Below are 19,331 nucleotides of genomic sequence, written 5' to 3'. Positions count from 1 at the left end.
CTAGCTGGTTAAACTATAATCAACACACATTTAGTATACTCCATACTGCACCAACCCTAGAGAGCTATACTCCATACTGCACCAACCCTCGAGAGCTATACTCCATACTGCACCAACCCTCGAGAGCTATACTCCATACTGCACCAACCCTCGAGAGCTATACTCCATACTGCACCAACCCTAGAGAGCTATACTCCATACTGCACCAACCCTAGAGAGCTATACTCCATACTGCACCAACCCTAGAGAGCTATACTCCATACTGCACCAACCCTAGAGAGCTATACTCCATACTGCACCAACCCTAGAGAGCTATACTCCATACTGCACCAACCCTAGAGAGCTATACTCCATACTGCACCAACCCTAGAGAGCTATACTCCATACTGCACCAACCCTAGAGAGCTATACTCCATACTGCACCAACCCTAGAGAGCTATACTCCATACTGCACCAACCTTAGAGCTATACTCCATACTGCACCAACCTTAGAGCTATACTCCATACTGCACCAACCCTAGAGCTATACTCCATACTGCACCAACCCTAGAGAGCTATACTCCATATTGCACCAACCCTAGAGAGCTATACTCCATACTGCACCAACCCTAGAGAGCTATACTCCATACTGCACCAACCTTAGAGCTATACTCCATACTGCACCAACCCTAGAGAGCTATACTCCATATTGCACCAACCCTAGAGAGCTATACTCCATACTGCACCAACCCTAGAGAGCTATACTCCATACTGCACCAACCCTAGAGAGCTATACTCCATACTGCACCAACCCTAGAGAGCTATACTCCATACTGCACCAACCCTAGAGAGCTATACTCCATACTGCACCAACCCTAGAGAGCTATACTCCATACTGCACCAACCCTAGAGAGCTATACTCCATACTGCACCAACCCTAGAGAGCTATACTCCATACTGCACCAACCCTAGAGAGCTATACTCCATACTTTGTAAGTCGCTCTGGATAAGAGCGTCTGCTAAATGACTTAAATGTATGTAAATGTAATACTGCCTAACACTGTGTAGTGTGTACTGTACAGTGGTGGTCTGGTGTCCACTCACCAGGGCGAAACATTTCTGAGCCTGAGCCAGAGCAGAGTCAGGTCTGAGCAGGATGCACTCATCAAAGTCTCCAACAGCCTCCTCCACCTGGTCCAGAAGGATCTTCAACTGAAGGGGAAACACGTCGTGTGTTAGGGTCAACCAATGGCAACAAGCCTGACGTGACTTAATGGAAATTTATGATTGCAACATCGATATAGTCACAAGTGGAACCTTTTTCTCCATTTAGTGCACTACCTTTGACCAGAGCCCTATGGGTAGGGCACTACTTTTGACCAGAGCCCTATGGGTAGTGCACTACTTTTGACCAGAGCCCTATGGGTAGTGCACTACCTTTGACCAGAGCCCTATGGGTAGCGCACTACTTTTGACCAGAGCCCTATGGGTAGGAACATACTTTTGACCAGAGCCCTATGGGTAGAGAACTAAATAGGGTGCCATTTGGGCCATAAGGGATAGTGATAGAGACGGCCCTACCTGTCCCCGGTGGTGGTAGACGTCTGCGTTGCGCGTGTCGATCTCAGCGGCCATGTTGAAGTCCTGTGTTGACATCATAGGCTGCTGCTGCTGCATGTACATACTGCCACGCTTGATCAGAGCATTGGCCCTGAGCTGCAGTACCAGGACAGAGACAGGACAAACACAGGGTTTCAGTCAGAGCATTGGCCCTGAGCTGCAGTACCAGGACAGAGACAGGACAAACACAGGGTTTCAGTCAGAGCATTGGCCCTGAGCTGCAGTACCAGGACAGAGACAGGACAAACACAGGGTTTCAGTCAGAGCATTGGCCCTGAGCTGCAGTACCAGGACAGAGACAGGACAAACACAGGGTTTCAGTCAGAGCATTGGCCCTGAGCTGCAGTACCAGGACAGAGACAGGACAAACACAGGGTTTCAGTCAGAGCATTGGCCCTGAGCTGCAGTACCAGGACAGAGACAGGACAAACACAGGGTGTATTGGACCTTCGTCGTGCTCTCGAGGAAGACTATAGTCAATGGTGACAGTAGTGGCCACAGGCAGAACGTCACTACCAGTTTCCACCGACTTCGCCGCCCTGATCGTAGCGGGTGGAGTACGGTTTCAACATGTTGACATGACACAGCCGTTTTCTTCCGGTGTGGCGATAATGTAATCCAGATCACCAATTATTTTTTAACTATGGGGTAAGGGCCTGAAAAGCGAGCCCAGAACGGGCAACAAAACAAAAACTTGGGTCACCCACATCAAAAGTACGGATTGGGCTTTCCGTCCGTACCGATTGGGCTTTCCGTCCGTACCGATTGGGCTTTCCGTCCGTACCGATTGGGCTTTCCGTCCGTACCGATTGGGCTTTCCGTCCGTACCGATTGGGCTTTCCGTCCGTACCGATTGGGCTTTCCGTCCGTACGGATTGGGCTTTCCGTCCGTACGGATTGGGCTTTCCGTCCGTACGGATTGGGCTTTCCGTCCGTACGGATTGGGCTTTCCGTCCGTACGGATTGGGCTTTCCGTTCGTACCGATTGGGCTTTTCGTCCGTAACAAACGTAGATTTTAGTTTGAGCCTCAAACTCACAGGTGCGTTGAAATCTGTATCGAAAAGCGTTAACATGTTTTTGTGTTTAAGGTGTTACACTGCATAGCGTGTACGACAACGTATTCCAGTTTCCCATCAATATACAGTACTTTGTACTTCACACAGCCATTGAAGAGGAGTGGGAGAGCATTCCACAGGCCACAATCAACAGCCTGATCAACTCTATGTGAAGGAGATGTATCTGCTGCATGATGTGAATGCTGGTCAGATACTGATTGGTGTAACTCTGTGTTGTCTGTTCACACTGCTATGCTTTATCTTGGTCAGGTCGCAGTTGCAAATGAGAACTTGTTCTCAACTACGCTACCTGGTTAAATAAAGGTGAGAAAAATATATATTAAAAAAATAAAATAATGAATGTATTCCCAGTCATGTGACCTCCATAGATTAGGACCTAATGAATGTATTCCCAGTCATGTGACCTCCATAGATTAGGACCTAATGAATGTATTCCCAGTCATGTGACCTCCATAGATTAGGACCTAATGAATGTATTCCCAGTCATGTGACATCCATAGATTAGGACCTAATGAATGTATTCCCAGTCATGTGACCTCCATAGATTAGGACCTAATGAATGTATTCCCAGTCATGTGACCTCCATAGATTAGGACCTAATGAATGTATTCCCAGTCATGTGACCTCCATAGATTAGGACCTAATGAATGTATTCCCAGTCATGTGACATCCATAGATTAGGACCTAATGAATGTATTCCCAGTCATGTGACCTCCATAGATTAGGACCTAATGAATGTATTCCCAGTCATGTGACATCCATAGATTAGGACCTAATGAATGTATTCCCAGTCATGTGACCTCCATAGATTAGGACCTAATGAATGTATTCCCAGTCATGTGACCTCCATAGATTAGGACCTAATGAATGTATTCCCAGTCATGTGACATCCATAGATTAGGACCTAATGAATGTATTCCCAGTCATGTGATTAGGACCTAATGAATGTATTCCCAGTCATAGAGATCTTCTGTTGAATCTGACAATTAATCTTAATGGTTGTACAGTCGTCTCAAATAAAACTGTGAAGGACCTCGGCGTTACTCTGGACCCTGATCTCTCTTTTGAAGAACATATCAAGACCATTTCGAGGACAGCTTTTTTCCATCTACGTAACATTGCAAAAATCAGAAACTTTCTGTCCAAAAATGATGCAGAAAAATTAATCCATGCTTTTGTCACTTCTAGGTTAGACTACTGCAATGCTCTATTTTCCGGCTACCCGGATAAAGCACTAAATAAACTTCAGTTAGTGCTAAATACGGCTGCTAGAATCCTGACTAGAACCAAAAAATTTGATCATATTACTCCAGTGCTAGCCTCTCTACACTGGCTTCCTGTCAAAGCAAGGGCTGATTTCAAGGTTTTACTGCTAACCTACAAAGCATTACATGGGCTTGCTCCTACCTACCTCTCTGATTTGGTCCTGCCGTACATACCTACACGTACGCTACAGTCACAAGACGCAGGCCTCCTAATTGTCCCTAGAATTTCTAAGCAAACAGCTGGAGGCAGGGCTTTCTCCTATAGAGCTCCATTTTTATGGAACGGTCTGCCTACCCATGTCAGAGACGCAAACTCGGTCTCAACCTTTAAGTCTTTACTGAAGACTCATCTCTTCAGTGGGTCATATGATTGAGTGTAGTCTGGCCCAGGAGTGGGAAGGTGAACGGAAAGGCTCTGGAGCAACGAACCGCCCTTGCGGTCTCTGCCTGGCCGGTTCCCCTTTTTCCACTGGGATTCTCTGCCTCTAACCCTGTTACGGGGCTGAGTCACTGGCTTGCTGGGGCTCTCTCGTGCCGTCCCTGGGGGTGCGTCACCTGGGTGGGTTGATTCACTGTTGTGGTCGGCCTGTCTGGGTTTCCTCCCCCCTTGGGTTGTATCGTGTCGGAGATCTTTGTGGGCTATACTCGGCCTTGTCTCAGGATGGTAAGTTGGTGGTTGAAGATTTCCCTCTAGTGGTGTGGGGGCTGTGCTTTGGCAAAGTGGGTGGGGTTATATCCTTCCTGTTTGGCCCTGTCCGGGGTGTCCTCGGATGGGGCCACAGTGTCTCCTGACCCCTCCTGTCTCAGCCTCCAGTATTTATGCTGCAGTAGTTTATGTGTCGGGGGGCTAGGGTCAGTTTGTTTATCTGGAGTACTTCTCCTGTCCTATTCGGTGTCCTGTGTAAATCTAAGTGTGCGTTCTCTAATTCTCTCCTTCTCTCTTTCTTTCTCTCTCTCGGAGGACCTGAGCCCTAGGACCATGCCCCAGGACTACCTGACATGATGACTCCTTGCTGTCCCCAGTCCACCTGGCCATGCTGCTGCTCCAGTTTCAACTGGCCTGGGCCCTAGGACCATGTCCCAGGACTACCTGACATGAGGACTCCTTGCTGTCCCCAGTCCACCTGGCCATGCTCCTGCTCCAGTTTCAACTGTTCTGCCTTACTATTATTCAACCATGCTGGTCATTTATGAACATTTGAACATCTTGGCCACGTTCTGTTATAATCTCCACCCGGCACAGCCAGAAGAGGACTGGCCACCCCACATATGCTCTCTCTAATTCTCTCTTTCTTTCTCTCTCTCGGAGGACCTGAGCCCTAGGACCGTACCCCAGGACTACCTGACATGATGGCTCCTTGCTGTCCCCAGTCCACCTGACTGTGCTGCTGCTCCAGTTTCAACTGTTCTGCCTTATTATTATTTGACCATGCTGGTCATTTATGAACATTTGAACATCTTGGTCATGTTCTGTTATAATCTCTACCCGGCACAGCCAGAAGAGGACTGGCCACCCCACATAGCCCGGTTCCTCTCTAGGTTTCTTCCTAGGTTTTGGCCTTTCTAGGGAGTTTTTCCTAGCCACCGTGCTTTTACACCTGCATTGTTTGCTGTTTGGGGTTTTAGGCTGGGCTTCTGTACAGCACTTTGAGATATCAGCTGATGTACGAAGGGCTATATAAATAAATTTGATTTGATTTGATTTGATGTGACCTCCATAGATTAGGACCTAATGAATGTATTCCCAGTCATGTGACCTCCATAGATTAGGACCTAATGAATGTATTCCCAGTCATGTGACCTCCATAGATTAGGACCTAATGAATGTATTCCCAGTCATGTGACCTCCATAGATTAGGACCTAATGAATGTATTCCCAGTCATGTGACCTCCATAGATTAGGACCTAATGAATGTATTCCCAGTCATGTGACCTCCATAGATTAGGACCTAATGAATGTATTCCCAGTCATGTGACCTCCATAGATTAGGACCTAATGAATGTATTCCCAGTCATGTGACCTCCATAGATTAGGACCTAATGAATGTATTCCCAGTCATGTGACATCCATAGATTAGGACCTAATGAATGTATTCCCAGTCATGTGATTAGGACCTAATGAATGTATTCCCAGTCATGTGACATCCATAGATTAGGACCTAATGAATGTATTCCCAGTCATGTGACCTCCATAGATTAGGACCTAATGAATGTATTCCCAGTCATGTGACCTCCATAGATTAGGACCTAATGAATGTATTCCCAGTCATGTGACCTCCATAGATTAGGACCTAATGAATGTATTCCCAGTCATGTGACATCCATAGATTAGGACCTAATGAATGTATTCCCAGTCATGTGACCTCCATAGATTAGGACCTAATGAATGTATTCCCAGTCATGTGATTAGGACCTAATGAATGTATTCCCAGTCATGTGACCTCCATAGATTAGGACCTAATGAATGTATTCCCAGTCATGTGACATCCATAGATTAGGACCTAATGAATGTATTCCCAGTCATGTGACCTCCATAGATTAGGACCTAATGAATGTATTCCCAGTCATGTGACCTCCATAGATTAGGACCTAATGAATGTATTCCCAGTCATGTGACTGATTTCCTTCTATGAACTGTGAGTCAGTAAAACCTGAAAAGCCCTACCTTGATGTTGGCGTCCTCCATGTTGATGACCCGGTCCAGGTCGGGCTGGGCGCCGGTGGCGTTGCCAATCAGGAGGTAGAAGGTTGCCCGTAGCAACAGGGCCTCAGCAGTGTACCGGCCACCAGACTCCACCTCCTTAGTGCACTCACTGATGATCTTATCATAGTTCTCCTCCTCCATGTACTGTTTGGCCTTCAGATAACCAGAACTATGGACAGGACAGAGGTCAGAGGTTAAGGACAGGGTTAATGTACTGCTTGTCCTTCAGGTAACCAGAACTATGGACAGGACAGAGGTCAGAGGTTAAGGACAGGGTTAATGTACTGGTTGGACTTCAGGTAACCAGATCTATGGACAGGAAAGAGGTTAGAGGTTAAGGACAGGGTTGACATATTAGGATCTTTCAAAATGTATCTTTCCTCAATTCCTATCAATCCTCGGTCCTCACCTTCTCAAAACCCATTGGACAAGAAGGCCTGAGGGGAGGGACTAGTAGTTAGGCAGGCCTTTTCATCCAGAGCCAACATACGGAAAGTGACATCACACAGTGACTTCTGACCTTTCTGTGACCTCTGCGACCTCGCCCTCGTTGTCCTTGTCCTCGTCCTTCTTCTCGCCCTTCTGGAGCGGCTGGGAGATAATGTCATCGGTGAAGGAGCTGAAGTAGGACTTGATGAACTGAGGAGAAGGCATCAGGGGGTCACGGTTCTGGAGAGAGAGATGGAAATAGAGGGAGATATATATCGAGGCCATTGTTTATATGACCCCCTTACGAACAGGCCCACCTTTTTGCCATCCGGTGCGCATGCCGGGGATGAGTGGTAGTAGTGGAGTGTGGATGTGGTTGGCTGTCTTATTTTAATAAATCCATTGAGAAAATACACCATCAAAAATGAATCCATTATTAATTCATTTAGGCAAGAATTATATATTTTTTAGATGTATATTCAAAAGACCAGAACAGAATATTTTTTGTTGAATTGGGCCGATGTTACGGTCTGTGCAGCCACCGCTACGCCATCCAAATGAAATCAATAGTTAGTTACCTTGTTCATGAAACGGACACGACACACCAACCCGATCATAGTCAACGTGCATATATTGAATAGTAAGAATATAATGGAAATAACAGAATAAAATACATCAAATATTCTTTCCACACAACTTGTGTCATGAGAACGTATGGAGCCGCTGTCATATAAAAAAGTGATATTTAGAAACAGAGCCCAAGCCCATGCTTCGTTATCCGCGTTTCATCTCTTTCCTACCCCCACTCTGCTTCGTTATCCGTGTTCCACCTCTTTCCTACCCCCACTCTGCGGTGTTATCCACGTTCCACCTCTTTCCTACCCCCACTCTGCGTTATCATTTAGCAGACGCTGTTATCCACGTTCCACCTCTTTTTCCTATCCCCACTCTACCCCCACTCTAATATTATCCACAGTCATGTGTGCATACATTCTACGTATGGGTGTTCCACCTCTTTCCTACCCCCACTCTGCGGTGTTATCCACGTTCCACCTCTTTCCTACCCCCACTCTGCGGTGTTATCCACGTTCCACCTCTTTCCTACCCCCACTCTGCGGTGTTATCCACGTTCCACCTCTTTCCTACCCCCACTCTGCGGTGTTATCCACGTTCCACCTCTTTCCTACCCCCACTCTGCGGTGTTATCCACGTTCCACCTCTTTCCTACCCCCACTCTGCGGTGTTATCCACGTTCCACCTCTTTCCTACCCCCACTCTGCGGTGTTATCCACGTTCCACCTCTTTCCTACCCCCACTCTGCGGTGTTATCCACGTTCCACCTCTTTCCTACCCCCACTCTGCGGTGTTATCCACGTTCCACCTCTTTCCTACCCCCACTCTGCGGTGTTATCCACGTTCCACCTCTTTCCTACCCCCACTCTGCGGTGTTATCCACGTTCCACCTCTTTCCTACCCCCACTCTGCGGTGTTATCCACGTTCCACCTCTTTCCTACCCCCACTCTGCGGTGTTAGGGAACAGGCGTAAACACTAAGCCTGCCAGTGGTAATGCACCATACCAAACACTAAGCCTGACAGTGGTAATGCACCATACCAAACACTAAGCCTGCCAGTGATAATGCACCATACCAAACACTAAGCCTGCCAGTGATAATGCACCATACCAAACACTAAGCCTGCCAGTGATAATGCACCATACCAAACACTAAGCCTGCCAGTGATAATGCACCATACCAAACACTAAGCCTGCCAGTGATAATGCACCATACCAAACACTAAGCCTGCCAGTGATAATGCACCATACCAAACACTAAGCCTGCCAGTGATAATGCACCATACCAAACACTAAGCCTGCCAGTGATAATGCACCATACCAAACACTAAGCCTGCCAGTGATAATGCACCATACCAAACACTAAGCCTGCCAGTGATAATGCACCATACCAAACACTAAGCCTGACAGTGGTAATGCACCATACCAAACACTAAGCCTGCCAGTGATAATGCACCATACCAAACACTAAGCCTGCCAGTGATAATGCACCATACCAAACACTAAGCCTGGCAGTGATAATGCACCATACCAAACACTAAGCCTGGCAGTGATAATGCACCATATCAAACACTAAGCCTGACAGTGATAATGCACCATACCAAACACTAAGCCTGACAGTGATAATGCACCATACCAAACACTAAGCCTGGCAGTGATAATGCACCATACCAAACACTAAGCCTGGCAGTGATAATGCACCATACCAAACACTAAGCCTGGCAGTGATAATGCACCATACCAAACACTAAGCCTGACAGTGATAATGCACCATACCAAACACTAAGCCTGGCAGTGATAATGCACCATACCAAACACTAAGCCTGGCAGTGATAATGCACCATATCAAACACTAAGCCTGACAGTGATAATGCACCATACCAAACACTAAGCCTGACAGTGATAATGCACCATACCAAACACTAAGCCTGGCAGTGATAATGCACCATACCAAACACTAAGCCTGGCAGTGATAATGCACCATACCAAACACTAAGCCTGGCAGTGATAATGCACCATACCAAACACTAAGCCTGACAGTGATAATGCACCATACCAAACACTAAGCCTGACAGTGGTAATGCACCAAAATTCAATTAAACCCTGCAAAAAAAAAGAGACGTCCCTTTTCCAGGACCCTTTCAGGACCCTTAATTTGTAAAAATCCAAATAACTTCACAGATCTTCATTGTAAAGGGTTCATTGTAAAGGGTTTGTTCAATGACCCATAACAAATAATGAACATGCACCTGTGGAACGGTCGCTAAGGCACTAACAGCTTACAGACGGTAGGAAATTAAGGTCACAGTTATGAAAACTTAGTACACTAAAGAGGCCTTTCTATTGACTCTGAAAAACACCAAAAGAAAGATGCCCAGGGTCCCTGCTCATCTGCGCGAATGTGCCTTAGGCATGCTGCAAGGAGGCATGAGGACTGCAGATGTGGCCAATGTCCGTACTGTGAGACGCCTAAGACAGCGCTACAGGGAGACAGGACGGACAGCTGATCGTCCTCACAGTGGCAGACCATGTGTTACAACACCTACACAGGATTGGTACATCCGAACATCACACCTGCGGGACAGGTACAGGATGGCAACAACAACTGCCCGAGTTACACCAGGAATGCACAATCCCTCCATCATTGCTCAGACTGTCCTCAATAGGCTGAGAGAGGCTGGACTGAGGGCTTGTAGGCCTGTTGTAATGCAGGTTCTCACCAGACATCACCGGCAACAACGTCGCCTATGGGCACAAACCCACCGTCGCTGGACAAGACAGGACTGGCAAAAAGTGCTCTTCTCTGACGAGTTGCGGTTGTCTCACCAGGGGTGATGGTTGGATTCACGTTTATAATCGAGGGAATGAGCGTTACACCGAGGCCTATACTCTGGAGTGGGATCAATTTGGAGGTGGAGGGTCCGTCGTGGTCTGGGGCGGTGTGTCAGAGCATCATCAGACTGAGCTTGTTGTCATTACAGGAAATCTCAACACTGTGCGTTACAGGGAAGACATCCTCCTCCCTCATGTGGTACCCTTCCTGCAGGCTCATCCTGACATGACCCTCCAGCATGACAATGCCACCAGCCATACTGCTCGTTCTGAGCGTGATTTCCTACAAGACAGGAATGTCAGTGTTCTGCCATGGCTAGCGTTGAGCCCGGATCTCAATCCCATTTAGCATGTCTAGGACCTGTTGGATCGGAGGTTGAGGGCTAGGGTCGTTCCCCGCAGAAATGTCCAGGAACTTGCAGGTACCTTGGTGGAAGAGTGGGGTAACATCTCACAGAAAGAACTGGCAAATATGGTGCAGGAGGAGATGCATTGCAGTACTTAATGCAGCTGGTGGCCACACCAGATACTGACTGTTACTTTTGATTTTGACACCCCCCCCCCCCTTTGTTCAGGGACACATTATTCAATTTCTGTTAGTCACATGTCTGTGGAACTTGTTCAGTTTATGTCTCAGTTGTTGAATGTTGTTATGTTCATACAAATATTTACACATGTTAAGTTTGCTGAAAATAAACACAGTTGACAGTGAGAGGACGTTTCTTTTTTTTTGCTGAGTTTAGTTGTAATCAAACAGCATCCACGTTCAGTAAGGAGCAGCAGGAGAGCTGGAACATCCTCTCACCTTGTATTTGTCTTTGGCCTTCTCCTTCCCCAGCAGTTTGAGGACTTTGTCTGCTAGCAGCATACTCTGCTGGTTCTGGAAGGCCTCCAGGATACACACCGCCGTCACATCTACAGGAACAGGAGGGGGGATATGGGGGTTCCCTTGTTATCTACAGGAACAGGAGCGGGGGAATATATGGGGGTTCCCTTGTTATCTACAGGAACAGGAGGGGGATATGGGGGTTCCCTTGTTATCTACAGGAACAGGAGGGGGGGGATATGGGGGTTCCCTTGTTATCTACAGGAACAGGAGGGGGATATGGGGGTTCCCTTGTTATCTTGTTATCTACAGGAACAGGAGGGGGGGTGGGAATATATGGGGGTTCCCTTGTTATCTACAGGAACAGGAGGGGGGATATGGGGGTTCCCTTGTTATCTACAGGAACAGGGGGGGGGGGATATATGGGGGTTCCCTTGTTATCTACAGGAACAGGAGGGGGAATATGGGGGTTCCCTTGTTATCTACAGGAACAGGAGGGGGGATATGGGGGTTCCCTTGTTATCTACAGGAACAGGAGGGGGGATATGGGGGTTCCCTTGTTATCTACAGGAACAGGAGGGGGGGGATATGGGGGTTCCCTTGTTATCTACAGGAACAGGAGGGGGGATATGGGGGTTCCCTTGTTATCTACAGGAACAGGAGGGGGGATATGGGGGTTCCCTTGTTATCTACAGGAACAGGAGGGGGGATATGGAGGTTCCCTTGTTATCTACAGGAACAGGAGGGGGGGAATATGGGGGTTCCCTTGTTATCTACAGGAACAGGAGGGGGGGGATATGGGGGTTCCCTTGTTATCTACAGGAACAGGATGGGGGGGCGGGATATGGGGGTTCCCTTGTCATCTACAGGAACAGGAGGGGGGATATATGGGGGTTCTCTTGTCATCTACAGGAACAGGAGGGGGGATATATGGGGTTACCTTGTCATCTACAGGAACAGGGGGGGGATATGGGGGTTCCCTTGTCATCTACAGGAACAGGGGGATATGGGGGTTCCCTTGTCATCTACAGGAACAGGAGGGGGGGGATATGGGGGTTCCCTTGTCATCTACAGGAACAGGACAGGAACAGGGGGGGATATGGGGGTTCCCTTGTCATCTACAGGAACAGGATGGGGGTTCCCTTGCCATCTACAGGGGGGGATATGGGGGTTCCCTTGTCATCTACAGGAACAGGAGGGCGGGGGATATGGGGGTTCCCTTGTCATCTACAGGAACAGGATATGGGGGTTCCCTTGTCATCTACAGGGGGGGATATGGGGGTTCCCTTGTCATCTACAGGAACAGGAGGGGGGATATGGGGTTCCCTTGTCATCTACAGGAACAGGAGGGGGGATATGGCGGTTCCCTTGTCATCTACAGGAACAGGAGTGGGGGGGGGATATATGGGGGTTCCCTTGTCATCTACAGGAACAGGAGGGGGATATGGGGGTTCCCTTGTCATCTACAGGAACTGGGGGGGGAGAAATATAGGATATACCTATCCTCCAGGCCTTCCTCCTTGTTGTCCAGTGTGTGTGTGTGTGTGTCTACCATGTAGTTCTTGTTGTCTAGTGTGTGTGTGTGTGTGTGTGTGTGTGTGTGTGTGTGTGTGTGTGTGTGTGTGTGTGTGTGTGTGTGTGTGTGTGTGTGTGTGTGTGTGTGTGTGTGTGAGAGAGAGTCTACCTTCAATGTAGTTCTTGTTGTCCATTGTGTGTGTGTGTGTGTCTACCATGTAGTTCTTGTTGTCTAGTGTGTGTGTGTGTGTGTGTGTGTGTGTGTGTGTGTGTGTGTGTGTGTGTGTGTGTGTGTGTGTGTGTGTGTGTGTGTGTACCTTCCAGGCACTCCTTCTTGTTGTCCAGTCTCTCCAGGGCCTTGGCCCTCCTGAACAGGGCCTTGATGTAGCGTGGGTTCATCTCTACAGCCTGGGTACAGTCCTGCACCACCTCTGTCCACATCATCTGCAAACACAGACAGTTTATGTCAACACAGCACAACATGAATCTCAAACCCTGGGTACAGCACCACATAAAACCCAAACCCTGGGTACAGCACAACATAAAACCCGAACCCTGGGTACAGCACAACATGAATCCCAAACCCTGGGTACAGCACAACATGAATCCCAAACCCTGGGTACAGCACAACATGAATCCCAAACCCTGGATACAGCACAACATGAATCCCAAACCCTGGGTACAGCACAACATGAATCCCAAACCCTGGGTACAGCACAACATGAATCTCAAACCCTGGGTAGTCCTGCTCCACCTCTGTCCACTTCACCTAGAGGTGACAACCAATGTTGTTAATGTTAACACGAGGACACGCTAGTTGTCCAGAAGATGGGCTCATTGTAATGGCTGGTATGGAATTAATGAATCAGCATTCCATTCCAGCTAGTATTATGAGCTGTCCTCCCCTCATCAGCCTCCACTGCTATAAACCCACATGAAAACATACAGAGCAACATAATGGTTTCCATGGTCACTAACCTGCTGTTCGTAGGCAGCAGCTCTGTTCTGGTAGAAGGTGGACAGGTCTGTCTGGTTGTCTCTAGGACACAGGCCAATGGCCTCTGTGTAACACTGGATGGCCTGCTCATACTTCCCAGCCTTGAAGTACTTGTTACCCTTGTTCTTAGCACCCTGGGCCCGGTCCAGAGGACTCTACAGGATGGAAGGGAGAGAGACAGAGTTAGTAGCACCCTGGGCCCGGTCCAGAGGACTCTACAGGATGGAAGGGAGAGTTAGTAGCACCCTGGGCCCGGTCCAGAGGACTCTACAGGATGGAAGGGAGAGTTAGTAGCACCCTGGGGCCAGTCCAGAGGACTATACAGGATGGAAGGGAGGGAGACAGAGTTAGTAGCACCCTGGGCCCGGTCCAGAGGACTCTACAGGATGGAAGGGAGGGAGACAGAGTTAGTCTGCTAAATGACTTAAATGTAATGTAAATGCAGTAGCACCCTGGGCCCGGTCCAGAGGACTCTACAGGATGGAAGGGAGGGAGACAGAGTTAGTAGCACCCTGGGCCCGGTCCAGAGGACTCTGCAGGATGGAAGGGAGGGAGACAAGAGTTAGTAGCACCCTGGGCCCGGTCCAGAGGACTCTGCAGGATGGAAGGGAGAGTTAGTGGCACCCTGGGCCCGGTCCAGAGGACTCTACAGGATGGAAGGGAGGGAGACAGAGTTAGTAGCACCCTGGGCCTGGTCCAGAGGACTCTACAGGATGGAAGGGAGAGTTAGTAGCACCCTGGGCCCGGTCCAGAGGACTCTGCAGGATGGAAGGGAGGGAGACAGAATTAGTGGCACCCTGGGTCAAGGGTGAACAAGGAGTAACTAAAAATAATAAACACAGCTCCAACTAGGTTGGAGTGGGGGAAGAGAGAAATGCATTTGTGTGCCTAACAAAAACAAAGAGGGTCCTTAACCTATGTTTGAACCAACCCAGCTATAACTCTGGTGAGATAGGATAGGGAGTACCCCTCCAGGTTTCCTTTATCTTGGGGGGAATGGAACTGTCAGTTGGGTAGTGATCAACTGTGGTGAGAGTTGTAGAGAAGTAGCCGATGCCACATTTTTATGGCGATACATCAGTGCAAAAGTGGGGAGAACCGTCACAAAGCCTGTGTTTGATGGTTGGTTTTGGAGAGCGTTCGCAATTTCTGCTGTTTTTTCGCTAATGGCCTAATTAGGGTTGGCATCACTGCTGAGGTCAGAGATCAATCCTTTTATGGGTGGAGCTTCACTAATTAGCGGATGAGTGGTGACCACCTTTGATAGCTTGCACATTATTAGAAACATTTAGAGGAAATTTTTCCTATTTTCTTTCAAAGTTTGGGTTTGGAATTTATTGGAAGCTGCAAAGACACGTTTAATCTATTTATAGATGTTGACGAACTATCAGTACCGTACCAGTAATGTGGAAGTTGGACGTGAATGAATTTGCAAAAGCAAATTTAATTAATTAATCAATGCCAATTATTAATCCTACCTGGGTAGGCTATCTGGGTATTAAACTTTACTTTACCTGATAAGTTTCTTCATCTAGGTTAATATGAGAAGTTTAAAAGTGTCTCATTTGATTGGAAGAACATTCAGTTATGTTCAACAATTTAACTTATTAAAAATGGAATGAGACGATAATCCATACAATCTCCATTGATTGGATATGATAAGTGTAAACAGTAGATCAAATGTTGGGAACATTCACCACTGTGGTGCACTTCTCCCTAAGGCCGAAGCCACGTGGGATTCCCGTTGGGGCGGGGCTTCTGGCAGTACTGGATTACTGAATGGTTTTGCAAAAAAACACATTTACTGATTGATCAATTTAATGATAAATCAGACCTGTATAGGCTATTTGGGAATTAAACTTGAATTAACCTGAGGAGTTGCTTCATCTAGGTTAGTTTGGAAATGTCTTATTTAGAAAACTTATCAATTTGGATATTATTTAAAATATCTATTTCAGAATGTAAATTGCCAGGTTTACAGTTATTAGTTCAATTGGATAAGACATTGATATCCGTCTGGATATCATAAGTAATGACTTGAGTGTGACCTGAATAACTCTTCATGAATGAATATAGTAGGCACCAGTCAGCGGTCAATGATTTCACACGCTGAAATCAAAAGGAACTACCTGGGGCGGAACTTCCGTTCCGCAAGGCGGAGGAGTTTCAACGTAGCACAAGAAAACCAAATGGCATTTTCCCTGGTTAGCTTTAGCATGCAAGAAAAACCCTCCTTGTGCCTGAAAATGCAGCACATAGGATTCCCTTGTCAGCCTTAGCATGCAAGCTAAACCCTCCTTGTGCCTGAAAATGCAGCACATAGGATTCCCTTGTTAGCTTTAGCATGCAAGCTAAACCCTCCTTTGTGCCTGAAAAAGCAGCACATAGGATTCCCTTGGCAACGGAAAGGTTTTACTTATAACGTATTATGTTCAAACCCGTTTCTGCGTTTTAACCGGTTTTCCGGTTTTAACCGGAAAACGCGGCAACAACGAAATGCGCCTTGGTCTACTCACGAGAGAGACCAAGGCGCTGGTCAAGCTTACATCTCCCGATCGGCTGGCTCTTTGTCCTCGCTTGAGAAATTAATAATTACTCGTCTACCACTCCAAAAATGTGTACGATAAACGTGGTATATTATGTAATCTGCCATTCAATTTTATACAGGCTGAATCAAAATGAAAGCGTCATTCTATTTTAGATTCCTATCAGGGGGCTCCAATTATGTTGTGTCTTTGGCTATGCCGGATTAAGTGATATGACATGCTATTCTATAAAATCATTTATCCGTAATTAATATTACCTGATTGAGCTAATCATGTAAATGTAATTAACTAGAGAGTCGGGCACCATGAAATAATATTTAGAGCTGTTATCTTCCGAATAAACTCTTAAAGACCTAGTAATATTTTACATCAATAGCAGTCAATATCAATCGTCATCTTAATTCAGTCTCATCTGAAAGTTGTAAATTCTTGGTTATCTGCACGAACCCTGGCTAACAATTTGAATCAGCAATACAAAATTGGGTTTAATTATTGATTTACTAAATACCTAACTAATCACACATAATACCACATACACGTAATTAAATCATAACTTGATTACAAATTACGTCATAAAGGAAAACATCCCTTGTGGGCGGAACAGATATGACAGCTTGTTACACAAAGGAAAAGGGCTGGGTTTGAGTGAAAGAGCGGGAAGACTGAGGGACACAGGGAGAAGCTGTGTTATCGTAAATACAGTATCTGCTGCATTCTAAATTACCGCCCATTTGGAAAAGGAAAATTCAATAAATATTTACTCTGAGCTGCGCTTCGGTAGGTTGATGGTAGATGGAAGGCCGTGTTGCCAAACGGAGTCCTTTGAAGAATGTCTCTGGTTGTCAATTGGATATGATGTAGTAACGTCATTGTGTGATAGACGGGATACTCTGTCTGTTCCTTCCTAACCCTCGTTTCATCTGCTGTTGCTAACTCAATGGCTAGGAGGTATCACTTCTGTAGTGAATAAGAGTTCAAAGTTCATACCATTCGCAACCAAAGCTCACGCTGATGTTGGCTTCGTTCTGTAGTTATTATCTGAACCATTCTGACATCGGACCGTCGTCCTACATCCTCGGAACAGGAAGTTATATTGTCGTCAAGGGCTTATATAGGAAGAGAGAGAAGGGCGTGTTTGAAAAGTTTTATAGCCCATGTCCCTTCACAGGTGTGGGCCACTGATTGAGCAGAGCCCTCTCTTAAGAAAACCCAAATCTCACTTTTTAGAAGCTAAAATCACATTTCATCCCATCACAAATAATTTTACATTTAAATTGAACAACAATTCCATGTGAATCCGTTAACTGACGTGTAGACTTTCCACTGTAGAGTTTGTCATCTTATCATTGATGAGAATGTCTCAGATGACAACCGAACTGACATCATATTCATTAAGTACCACCGCATATGTTCAATTGGTCGGATTACCAGAATATAGTTCATTTCCTCCCACCTTCTGATGTTCCCAGATGTTAAACAATGGGTTTTACAAATGTAACCTCAGTTGGGTAGAGAGAGGAAAAAGGGGGAAAGAGGTATTTATGACTGTCATAAACCTACCCCCCAGGACAACATCATGACACATCCATCCAGCCAGACTGTCCCCCTACTCCATCCTAACCATCCATCCAGCCAGACTGTCCCCCTACTACATCCTAACCATCCATGCACCCTGACTGTCCCCCTACTCCATCCCTAACCATCCATCCAACCTGACTGTCCCCCTACTCCATCCAGCCAGACTGTCCCCCTACTACATCCTAACCATCCAGCCAGACTGTCCCCCTACTACATCCTAACCATCCAGCCTGACTGTCCACCTACTCCACCCCTAACCATCCAGCCAGACTGTCCCCCTACTACATCCATCCAGCCACAATGTCCCCCTACTCCATCCTAACCATCCATCCATCCTGACTGTCCCCCTACTCCATCCTAACCATCCAGCCTGACTGTCCCCCTACTCCATCCCTAACCATCAATCCTGACTGTCCCCCTACTCCATCCCTAACCATCCACCCTGACTGTCCCCCTACTCCATCCTAACCATCCATCCATCCTGACTGTCCCCCTACTCCATCCTAACCATCCATCCAGCCAGACTGTCCCCCTAATCCATCCTAACCATCCACCCTGACTGTCCCCCTACTCCATCCTAACCATCCTTCCAGAATATCCCCCTACTCCATCCTAACCATCCATCCTGACTGTCCCCCTACTCCATCCTAACCATCCACCCTGACTGTCCCCCTACTCCATCCTAACCATCCTTCCAGAATATCCCCCTACTCCATCCTAACCATCCATCCTGACTGTCCCCCTACTCCATCCCTAACCATCCATCCAGCCTGACTGTCCCCCTACTCCATCCATCCATCCTGACTGTCCCCCTACTCCATCCCTAACCATCCAGCCAGACTGTCCCCCTACTACATCCATCCAGCCACAATGTCCCCCTACTCCATCCTAACCATCCACCCATCCTGACTGTCCCCCTACTCCATCCTAACCATCCAGCCTGACTGTCCCCCTACTACATCCTAACCATCCATCCATCCTGACTGTCCCCCTACTACATCCTAACCATCCAGCCTGACTGTCCCCCTACTCCATCCCTAACCATCAAGCCTGACTGTCCCCCTACTCCATCCCTAACCATCCATCCTGACTGTCCCCCTACTCCATCCCTAACCATCCATCCATCCTGACTGTCCCCCTACTCCATCCCTAACCATCCATCCATCCTGACTGTCCCCCTACTCCATCCCTAACCATCCATGCACCCTGACTGTCCCCCTACTCCATCCCTAACCATCCATCCAGCCAGACTGTCCCCCTACTACATCCTAACCATCCAGCCAGACTGTCCCCCTACTACATCCTAACCATCCAGCCAGACTGTCCACCTACTTCATCCCTAACCATCCAGCCTGACTGTCCCCCTACTCCACCCCTAACCATCCAGCCA

At 47.4% G+C, this 19,331-nt stretch overlaps 1 protein-coding gene across 1 annotated transcript in view; it reads right to left on the bottom strand.

The window, feature by feature from the left end:
* LOC123996603 (mitochondrial import receptor subunit TOM70-like) overlaps positions 1 to 19,331 on the bottom strand; it is a 41,053-nt gene that overhangs the window by 8,835 nt on the left and 12,887 nt on the right. The window contains exons 2-8 of the mRNA XM_046300096.1: positions 13,799 to 13,972; positions 13,138 to 13,264; positions 11,285 to 11,394; positions 7,166 to 7,314; positions 6,607 to 6,814; positions 1,561 to 1,695; positions 1,084 to 1,191 (exon numbers count right to left, since the gene is read on the bottom strand). Of these exons, the coding sequence (XP_046156052.1) occupies positions 1,084 to 1,191; positions 1,561 to 1,695; positions 6,607 to 6,814; positions 7,166 to 7,314; positions 11,285 to 11,394; positions 13,138 to 13,264; positions 13,799 to 13,972 (1,011 nt within the window). The remainder of the gene's footprint in view (positions 1 to 1,083; positions 1,192 to 1,560; positions 1,696 to 6,606; positions 6,815 to 7,165; positions 7,315 to 11,284; positions 11,395 to 13,137; positions 13,265 to 13,798; positions 13,973 to 19,331) is intronic.

This window comes from Oncorhynchus gorbuscha, linkage group LG15, assembly GCF_021184085.1.
Source record: "Oncorhynchus gorbuscha isolate QuinsamMale2020 ecotype Even-year linkage group LG15, OgorEven_v1.0, whole genome shotgun sequence".
Lineage (NCBI taxonomy): Eukaryota > Metazoa > Chordata > Actinopteri > Salmoniformes > Salmonidae > Oncorhynchus > Oncorhynchus gorbuscha.
This window is presented reverse-complemented; position numbering and strand designations above follow the sequence as displayed.